The sequence below is a fragment of the Rana temporaria genome, chromosome 1 (assembly GCF_905171775.1).
Source record: "Rana temporaria chromosome 1, aRanTem1.1, whole genome shotgun sequence".
NCBI lineage: Eukaryota > Metazoa > Chordata > Amphibia > Anura > Ranidae > Rana > Rana temporaria.
Window position 1 is genome coordinate 251906415 of NC_053489.1, and position 11613 is coordinate 251918027.

General features: G+C 41.4%; 1 gene segment (V, D, J or C); it reads left to right on the forward strand.

Moving 5' to 3' along the window:
• The first annotated feature begins 744 nt into the window (after positions 1-744).
• LOC120940847 lies at positions 745-1244 on the forward strand. The segment is given in 2 exon segments: positions 745-801; positions 907-1244. Coding segments are annotated over 2 exon segments (363 nt in total).
• The last annotated feature ends 10369 nt before the right edge of the window (positions 1245-11613 follow it).

Genomic DNA, 11613 nt, shown 5'->3' on the forward strand with positions numbered 1-11613 from the left:
TGCATCATGCTGCGACACCCCTAACCTATATATAAAGGGCACATATATCCATGCAGCGAAAGCTACACTAATCTCATTTCTTTATTTCTATGTCCCACAGTGCTCCCGGCATTTTTACTGGACTCTAGTCTAAATAGTAAATGAAGACAGTGGAGGGCAGCATTGTACAGTAAGAAAAGAACATCTCCCTTCACAGTTTTTAAAGTTAATTGCAAACTCAGAGATTTTTTTGGGGGTTACTTTTTGTAACACAAACTGGCATTTTTGCAATACTGCATATTGAGAGCAGACTGAAGAGAAAGCATGAATAATTCACTACTATCCACACTTCACCATTACATGTAAAATGTTAATAAAACTTAAAACATTTTAAATAATATGTGCTAATATTGTAACAAAGCTTTGAAAATAGTATACATTCCACCATCCTTGTAGTTCTGCCCTGTCCTCAGATGCTCAGGGATCCTAAAGTGCTGACTGATCACCAAGGACAGGGAGAAGCTATTTTACCCGGGATCATGGACAATTTCATTGTATTATATGTCAAGTATTATGTAACCAGTAGATGATCTGTATTTGTAAAGGGGGTGGCTTTACTTTTCAGACCACAGTGTCAGTGTACTGTCAGCACTGACAACAGACATGAACTATTATATATCCCAGCTATATCTGTTATGCAAATTGATTTCCTGTCCTCAGGTACATAAGGAGAGCGTGGGAGCAAGTAACATTTTATATCAACAACTATCAATTTAGAAACAATGGATACAGTTGTGCTCTTTATTGCAATTTTCCCTTTAAGTAGGAGAAATAATAATAATAATTATTATATATTATAATATTATTGAAAAGAATTGTTCTTAGCTGATTAATTGACTCATTAGTTATTGTGATTTTGTTTTTCAGGTGTCCTCTCCCAGACATTACGAGAATCAGGCCCAGGGATTGTAAAACCTTCACAACAAATAAAACTCATCTGTACAGTGTCTGGGTTTGAGTTATCCAGCTATGGTGTGCACTGGGTTAGGCAACTGCCTGAATCGAAATTGGAGTGGATTGGAGTTATATGGGCTGGTGGTAGCACTAACTATGCTGATTTACTAAAAAACAGACTCTCAATCGCCAAAGACAATGCAAAGAAAGAGGTCTACTTGCAAATCAATGGAGCAGAAATGAAAGATTCTGGAACATATTACTGTGCAAGAGACACAGCATCAGAAAGTAACTGACAGGGCGCTCAATATGCTATTTCATATCTGTGTGGTAACCCACATAGAGGAAGTATATTGCTTTTTTGTTTTATTACTATTCCTTCGAGAAAGTAGATTTTATAACACTTCTGTACAAACACCTAAAAAAAGTATAAAAGCTATGAAAAAAAGAAAAAGTACCGTAATATTTGCAGCATTAGATCATGATAAAAAATTCCTACAAAGAAAAATGAGATAGATTCACACTTTGGGTGCTACTACTATCCCTGGCCTCAATGACGCTATTAGCTATGAACCTATATATAAATATTTTTTTTATTTACTTGTATGCCTATCTTATCGTGAGCTTGGTGGTTGCTTGTTGGCGGGAGTTTGCTGTTTTGGGGATCCTTGACGTTGATGCGTTTTTGTTTTGCGTGTGTACGGTGTTTGTGCGACATGTCATTGCCCTATTTGCCGCAAATGCCTTACCATGGAGGGCTCTTTTTGTCCGTCCACTTACCTGGGGGCAGAGTTTTGGTGTCGGCCGTTTGGTGTGTGTCTGCGTGGATATGTGTCATTAAACTGCTCTATGCGCCTCTCTACTTTTTGTGTACATCTATTTAATCATTGGATACGTGTTTATGGTCATGTGACCATGCTCACGTCCTATTAAAAATGGGGGTCTCCTGGGACTGCAGGGAGGGGGCTGTATACTGGATGGGGGGAGCTGTATACCGAATAGGGGAGCTGCATACTGGATGGGGGGAGCTGTATACTGGATAGAGGGGGCTGTATACTGGATGGAGGGGGCTGTATACTGGATGGAGGGGGCTGTATACTGGATGGGGGAGCTGTATGCTGGATGGAGGGGTCGTATACTGGATGGGGGGCGATGTATACTGGATGGAGGGGGCTGTATACTGGATGGGGGGAGCTGTGTACTGGATGGAGGGGGCTGTATACTGGATGGAGGGAGCTGTATACTGGATGGAGGGAGCTGTATACTGGATGGAGGGAGCTGTATACTGGATGGAGGGGGCTGTATACTGGATGGGGGGAGCTGTATACTGGATGGAGGGAGCTTTATACTGGATGGGGGGAGCTATATACTGGATGGGGGAGCTTTGTACTGGATGGGGGAATTGTATACTGGATGGGGGGGGGGGCTGTATACTGGATGGTGGGAGCTGTGTACTGGATGGGGGGCTGTATACTGAATGGGGGGCTGTATACTGGATGGGCGGAGCTGCATACTGGATGGGGGGCTGTATACTGGATGGAGCTGGCTGTATACTGGATGGAGGGGCTGTATACTGGATGGGGGGAGCTGTGTACTGGATGAGGAGCTGTGAACTGTAAAGGGGCTGTGAATTTTTTTTCTTAAACTTCCCTCTTAAACTTGGGGTGCGTGTTATACACCAATAAATACGGTACATACTACATTAAATACTTATACATGTACTTTCTTGTTTTTAACCTCTTGACCACCGCCCCATGTCAAAAAGACGTCCTCTTTTTAAAGTTGAATATCTCGATAACGGCAGCAGCTGCTGCCACAACCGAGATATTCATCTTTTCAGGGGGCGGTGGTGTACACGATAACGGCGGTCTCCGCGGCGGATTCGCCGCGAGATCGCCGTTATCGGTGGCGGGAGAGGGGCCCCCCCCTCCCGCCGCTCTTCCGCGCCCTCCGCCGCTTACCGGAGCCGTCGGTAGCGGCGGAGGGGATCGGATGTGTCTCCTTCACCCGTCCTCATAGCTCTGCTGGGCGGAAGTGACGTCAAAACGTCAGTCCCGCCCAGCCTCTTAAAGAAACATTTTTTTTTTTGTCATTTGAAAAAATGACATTTTTTTTTTTTTATTTTTTTTTTGGCATTTAAGTCTAATTATGAGATCTGAGGTCTTTTTGACCCCAGATCTCATATTTAAGAGGACCTGTCATGCTTTTTTCTATTACAAGGGATGTTTACATTCCTTGTAATAGGAATAAAAGTGATCAATTTTTTTTTTTTTTTTTTCAGTGTAAAAAATTATAAAACTAAATAAAAATAAATAAGAAAACCCAAAAAAAATTTTTTAAAGCGCCCCGTCCCGACGAGCTCGCGCGCAGAAGCAAACGCATACGCGAGTAGCGCCCACATATGAAAACGGTATTCAAACCACACAAGTGAGGTATCGCCGCGATCGTTAGAGTGAGAGCAATAATTCTAGCCCTAGCCCCTCATTTTACTTGGCGTAACATTATCTTTCACAATATATAAAAAAATTGGGCAAAATGTATTGTTGTCTTATTTTTTAATTCAAAAAAGTGATTTTTATCCAAAAAAAGTGCGCTTGTAAGACCGCTGCGCAAATACGGTGTGACAAAAAGTATTGCAATGACTGCCATTTTATTCCCTAGGATGTCTGCTAAAAAAAAATATATAATGTTTGGGGGTTCTGATTAATTTTCTAGCAAAAAAATTGTGATTTTCACATGAAGGAGAGAAGTGCCAGAATTAACCCGGTGGGCAAGTGGTTAAATATACCAACACCTACCCAGTATCTGTCCTGAGAAAGCTAATATTTTAGTGAAACGCGTTGACGAATAAGTTTTTAGAGGCATTGCTGGATCAGAAATTCTCTTACCTTGATACATTATTAAATACATTTTGTTGTTTGTATATTTATTATGTTTTTTATTTATGTTGTAATAAAATGTATACCTTTTTACTGATTCTCCCTCTCATTGTGTGCCCACAAAGTCCGCTAATTTTTGACTTGGTCAATCCTTAACCACTTCCCGCCCGGTCAATAGCAAATTGATGTCCGGGAAGTGGCTCTGTTATCCTGACTGGACGTCTATTGACGTCCAGCAGGATAACATGCCGACGTGCGCCGATCGGTGATGCGGGTGTCACTCTGACACCCTGCATCTCCGATCTTGGAAAAGAGCCTCCGGCGTGCCCCAGATTCATTTGGTTGTATGGATTGTGTTACTCTAAGGGGCTTTGGTGGGTGGGGTGCCTGGGGCCAATAATGAATAATGCAAGTGCCAATGGTCAGACAGAACTGTGAAGGCAAAAAATAGAAAAATACATGCAATGGAGCAGCACTACTGGGGCCAGAACATGGATACAACGTGCATACATGTATATGAAGCAGCACTACTGGTGGCAAAAAAATAAAATACATGCATATATGGAGCAGCACTGTTGGGGCATAAAAAATGCATGCATATTGGAGCAGCACTATTGGGGGCAAAAAAAAAAAAAAAACACAAATGCATTTTTTGGAGCAGCACTACTCAGGCATAAAAAATACATGCATGCATATAGAGCAGCACTACCAGGGCAAAAAAATAATAATACATGCATGCATATTGAAGCAGCACGACTGGGGGCAAAACAAATTAATACATGCATGCATATTGGAGCAGCACTATTGGGGGCAAAAAAAAAATACATAAATGCATTTGGAGCAGCACTACTCGAGCATAAAAAATACATGCATATCTATGGAGCAGCACTACTGGGGCATAAAAAATACATGCATGCATATGGAGCAGCACTATCAGGGCAAAAAATGAATACATTCATGCATATTGGAGCAGCACTACTGGGGGCAAAAATACATGCATGCATATGGATTGGAGCAGCACTACTGGGGTAAAAATGAAAACATGCATGCATTGCATATTGGAGTAGCACTATGGGGGGCAAAAAAGTGAAAACATGCATATATATGGATTAGCACTACTGGGGGCAAAAAATAAATTAATTAATACACGCATCATGCTCCTGAAATGCTGTTGGCAGTAATTGTCACCCTACCTAAACCTGGTAAAAGTCCAGACACTCCCCAAAATTTTAGACCAGGGGTGCCCAACCTTTTGAAGAGCGTGGGCCACTTAAGCGACTTTTTTTGCTGATCGGATTGGAGGTAGGCATTTCAACAGAGTACACTGGGGATATATGGAAGAGGTATATCTTAAATTTGGTTTCAAGGACTCCATAGTATCTTCCATTATGGCACTATATTCTACCTCCTCTGCTCGAGTATTCGTGGGAGATATGCTCTCCAATCCATTCCATATATCCAATGGCACACGCCAAGGGTGCCCCCCATAACACCTCACCTTTAATTTAACCATTGAACCACTGGCAGAAAGCATTAGAAGCTCCACACTAATTTCAGGTCTCCAAGTGGGAGATTACAACCACAGAATAAGTTTATTTGCCAATGACATCATTTTAATGTTAACTAATCCCCACTCATCTTTACCAGAGGTGCATTCATTACTCCTCAACTTTGACAAATATCCTCCTACAAAGCCAACACCACTAAATCGCATATCCTAGATCTGGGGGTAGATGGCACAACCCGCAACCTCTTATAATTAAAATCCCATTTCAGTGGGCAGAAACAAGCATAGCATACTTGGGAATCACACTAACAAGACACTTGAAAAACCCCTATAAAGAGAACTTCATCAGATACAGACAAACATTTACCCAGTCCCTTCATCAACTAGGAAAACACGAATTCTCATGACCTGGCCCCTTGGCGGCATTTAAGATGAATATCCTCCCTCAACTTATATAACTTTTCCGAACCCTACCTATACCGAAACCTAAAAGTTTCATCAAAGGGAAAGACCTAAAAAACTGCATCTGTAGCCTAAACCAGAAACCAAAACTCCTCTACTACCTTCCACTAACCTTCATAGCAACAGTTAGAGCATGGTGTAAACTCTCCTCCACCACCTGGAGTGACACTCCTACAACACCTATCAAACTAACTATATCAGTTCGAAAATTGCTTATTCCTGTCCTCCATATACAGAAATGGCTTAAATATGACTCCTTACTCTTGACTGACCTAATCCAAAGGGATCAGATCAGACCTTTCTATAACCTCAAAATGGAACTAAAACTTGGCCCAGAATCCTACTATTAGTATCTACAAGTTGCTCACTGTCTTAAGAGCAACCCACAAATTCTGATCACCATTTCTATGCAGTTTATGAAATACTATTCACCCCACTCCTCCAGGAGCAAAGGTATCTCCCTATTTTATAACTTACTACGAGAAAAGACACATATCCAACATTCCTTGGCCTTTAATCAATGGGAGCGGGATCTAGGTAGATCATACACAGGAAAGCAATTGCAGAGAGCTCTCAAATCCCCCTACAATGCCACAAAATGCACTGCACTGTGGGAACTCACACAAAATATTGTCCAAAGGAGGTACTTAACCCCAGACAGAATAGCTAAATATGACAACCACACCCCCCCCCCCCAAATTGCCGGAGGAACTGTGGAGCACAGGGATCTTTAATACATATCCTCTGGGAATGCCAACAAATAATGAAACTCTGGTGAGAATTTTTTTTATTATTTCACAAATTATAGAAGTGAACATGAGACCCCATCACCTGAAATAGCCCTTCTAAACCTAAACATAGACACCATACCTATACCACAGAAGAGTAACTACCCACTAACCATACTCTGGAAAAATACAAAACCCCCAGATGTTCTGGATGTCATCACAATGGTCTAAACCCACCACAATTATGAGACCCTCTTGACAAAATATAACCACTCTTACAACAAGCTGAGATGAATGTGGAACCCCTGGTCTAATTGGTATAAGTCATTTAATAAGATATAAACATTAGACAGCATCTCCTAATGCACGTCTCCTCCCCACTCCTTTCCTCCCCACCCCCTTTTGTTTTTATTTTCCACCCACCTACTGTTGTTGCATTTATTAAAGCAGTTACTTATATAGTTAAAAATTACTGTTACTAATCAGAGATAATGAATAGAATGATAAAATAGAGATTATCTAATAAGATATTTGTACGTCTGATCAATCTTTAAAACCCTGCTAGTGTTATACGTATTGTTATGCTCTCATGTTTTTTTATCAGGCAATACAGCAATTTATGAAGGTGTAGTAGAGGGCGCTAGTGAAATAGATACCCAACCTTTGGGACACCCGCACAGGTCGGGACCCAAGGTGGGAGTGATACAATAGAATTAAACCACTCTGGTGAACAAGGAGACTCAACACATACCATATACTACCTATATGGTAGAGTGAGTACATGCAAAGCAAGTGAAATAAATTAATATGAAAGCAAATCTGCATTTCAATAGAGGTTTAAGCAATATCTGAAGAGATTCAATTAATTTAATGAACACATCTTCATGCTTGATCGTTATGCACATTTTTTGAGAACCATGCATATAGGATAAACATCTGACGATCCACCGTTGTTTTTGTAATAACAGTTTTTGCCAAGTTTCTATATGTAGTGTTTTTAATAATATAACCATTTTTAAACATGGCCTGTGTATGTCAAAATACAATGGTGGCGTTTATATAATCTATACGCCCACCGACAATTTCTATTGGCTCATCTTAGCCTACATATCCCAGAATCCTCGACGGTCAGACACGCCCCCCTGATGACGTGGAGATCCACGAAACATATGTCGGAGGCAGTCTGACATCCCCACTCCCCAGCTGATTCGGCGCCTATACTCTGCACTTTCGACTGGGACGCCCCGCACCGAGCAGCGTGTGACATCCTACAGCGCTCTGCATACAACGCACACAGTCCTAGTGCCGGGCAGGCACCCACCAAAGTAAGGGGCCAATCAGCCGTGTATGTTTTTTACATTTTATTAAAGATGTAATGCACTATGAGTTTCCTTTTGTTTTGTTGATGGATTCCTGAGACACCTTGGCCCAGATATCCTGATCGCCTGAACAGCTGGTGTATAGTGTGCAGGCACTTTAACCTGCTCAGTTCTGCAGACCTCATTTTTAATTAAATAGGTCCATTCATTCCGGTAAGCGCAATCCTTGAGCTGAACACATCGGGTGAAGTTTCAACAGATGGTGGTGGCTACATTATCACTCACTCTTTATCGCATGAATACCAATTGAATTAACCTGCGAAGGCAACTTCTTATGGACTGCTTTACTTTGTGTGGTGCTTCCTTCAGGACTCCTTACTATCTTTGTACACCTATGTGATTTCACTTCTCATGAGTGTCTGAACTAACATATTTGCTTTCATATTCATTTATTTCACTTGCTTTGCATGTACTCACTCTACCATATAGGTAGTATATGGTATTTGTTGAGTGGTTTAATTCTATTGTAACACTCCCACCTTGGGTCCCGACCTGTGCGGGTGTCCCAAAGGTTGGGTATTTATTTCACTAGCGCCCTCTACCACACCTTCATCCCATTGCACTATATTAATTTTCATTTTAATATTATGATTTGGAGGAGCAGCTTGTTATTCTAAGTAGATTCACTCACATTTGTGAATTAATTGCCATATACTTTATTATTATTCTTTTTGGCGCGGAAACACAACCCACTCACACAATACAGCAATTTAACAATGTTTGTCACCTGAAAATGTACAATAAAAACTATTAAAAGAAAAAAAAAATGAAGTGAGTTAACTACTAATTCAAATTTGGATGAAGGACAATGTCATGATCACTTAGTGCCCCTGTTCCTCATTCCAGCACCCGGGTGTTGGCTGTTGCTTTTCCTCCCTGTCTGTGTTCACCTGTTAACTGATTAATCTGGTCAGTCACCTGATATAAGCAAACCAAACACTCTATCCCTTGCTTTTGTTTGTGAAAGAGACAGACTTTCCTGCATTGCTCTAGATCAGGGGTCTTCAAACTACGGCCCTCCAGGTGTTCAGGAACTACAATTCCCATCATGCCTAGTCATGTCTGTGAATGTCAGAGTTTTGCAATGCCTCATGGGATTTGTAGTTCTGCAACAGCTGGAGGACTGTAGTTTGAGGATCCCTGCTCTAGATCAAGCCTCCCGTTAGTCTGCCTTGCTTGCTGTTGGATCCCATGTGTATGACCCGGATTGAACTGGACTATCCCCTGAACTCAGCCTGCCTTTTTACCTGGAACTGATACTGGATTATCCCCTAAGCTCAGCCTGTCTTTACCTGAACTGTCTTTGAACCACGCTATCTGCTAAACTGCAAGTACCTGTTTGCTTTGCTCAGGTCGCATCTGCCTGGGCATAGTGGCCACTGGCCAGACACTATAGCATTTTGTGTAAAGTCCTGGGGGCAACCAAGTATACCGGTAGGCCTGTTTGTCTTAAGGGAAAGGGGGCTGCTATAGGTGAAGCACTCAGTAGCCAGCTATAGTGTCTGACCACTTGCATTGGGGTAGATGTGACATTCGTGACAGACAATTAACAGCAAAAAATACTCCTCTATTGTTTGAATGAAAAATAACTTACAGCTTCTTAAAATTTTGACTCCAAATAACTAATGAAACAATTACCAGGAAAAGCCCTAACAAAACCAAACGACATACGATTTCTGGCATACTCCAGGACTCTGCTATTTGGAGGCATACCAGGGGTAATCCAAAACCCATGGTACTAGACGCAGGTGAATAAGCCAATGTCCAGATCCTTACTGAAATCATGTTGCCACATAGAACAAGCTACCAAAAATGCTCCCGTCTAATACTTGATTCTGAGCATGCGTGGGTTTTTTAGCATACACACGATCGTGTTTCTCTTCGAAAACCAGCGCGACGAGGAACACGACGAGGAAATTGAGACTCCCGTTGAGGAAAAAGACAGTTTCCTCGATTAAAAAACATACACACAACCGGTTTCCTCGGCAAAAAAGCTCTCCCACCAAGTTTCTTGATGGATTCTGTCGAGGAAAACGGTTGTGTGTACGAGGCCTTAGAATTTAGTTACGACCGACCATTTTTCATGGGCCAAAGAAATTCCGAAGGATTCAAAGATGTTAAAAGACAAGATAACATAGCAGAACAAGCAAAAAAATCCGATGGACCAATAAATAAAACGTAATCTAGATAATAAATATTAATAACACCATGACGGGAAAAGGTCGAGAAAGTTTAGAAATAAAAGCGAGACATGGAAAAACTCCTTTTTTAGACACCTCGGGCCAGATTCACAAAAGAGATACGATGGAGTATCTCAGATACACCATCGTATCTCGGATTTTTTCTGGTCCTATCTATGCACCTGATTCATAGAATCAGTTACGCATAGATAGGGCTGAGATCCGACAGTGTCACACTGTGTTACACTGTCGGATCTTTTTTTTGATTTAAAAATGGCGCCGGGGGCGTTCCCGCTTATTTACACTGAATAATATGTAAATCAGCGAGATACGCGAAATTCACGAACGTACGCGGACCCGACGCTGTGTTCTTACGTCGTTTCCGTAGCGGTTTTCCGTCGTATACTTACCCTTTCTAAAAGCAGGGGTAAGTATTGTTAAGTATGGCCGTCGTTCCCGCGTCGATTTTGAAATTTCCTACGTCGTTTGCGTACGCCGATTCACGAACACGCGCGTCGCAAGTCCCGCTCACGTCGCAACCACTGACGTCCTATTGACGTCAGTGGGAGCAATGCACGCCGGGAAATTCCCCGGACGACGCATGCGTATTTAAATCGGCGCGGGAGCGCGCCTGATTTAAATATGACACTCCCCTAGCCGCGGAATTTGAATTCCGCTGGGGGAGTTAGGATCCGCCGTCGCAAGTTTGGAGGTAAGTGTGTTGTGAATTTGACACTTTCCTCACAAACTTGCGAGGGCGGATCTTAATTCACATAGGTTACACGGATCTAAAGATCCGCTAACCTTTGTGAATCTGGCCCCTCGTGTAAAATAAATAGTGAAGCAGAATGAATCAGATTAACAAACACTAGTGGAGTCTAGTGGAGTCTAAAATTTGCAAAGGTGAGAAGGTAAAGGACCAGCTATTCTGCCTTTGTTTAATTATTTAGCGTTTTATCCCTAACAATTTCAGGATGACAGAGAACCGAACACAGATTTTTACTTTCAAAGATTTTTATTTTCACAAGATATAAGATACAATGTGACATCAGATAAAACAATATGGCATATAAGACAAAGTATTATTCATCCATCTTACTACAGCAGTAAACACGAGGAGAGAATTTGCAAGAAAAAGCCTGAGCAACAAAAAATAAATAATAACCTGAAAAAAAACATAACAAAATTATACCCCGTGTTCTTCCAAAAATAGAAATAAGTCAACTAGTTTCATACTTTAGAACTAGTATCTTAATCATACAGACTAGTTAAACAGGTTACTGAGATCTGGAGAAATTCCAAAGTTGGAAGAGGGAAAATAGCCGGAGCAGATTAACCCATCAGGAACTTAATAATTAAGTGCAGAAAATGATTGGCTTATTTTCAGCCTGCACCGGCACCCCATATGGGCGCACACTGTGCCGGTACTAGCTGACAATGTGGCTATTAAATTATGTTAGGACCAAACATTCAAATGTGAACCAAAATGTACTGAAATTCCTAAAAAAAAAAAAAAAAAAAAAGCGTTTTCTTCATAGAAGATTT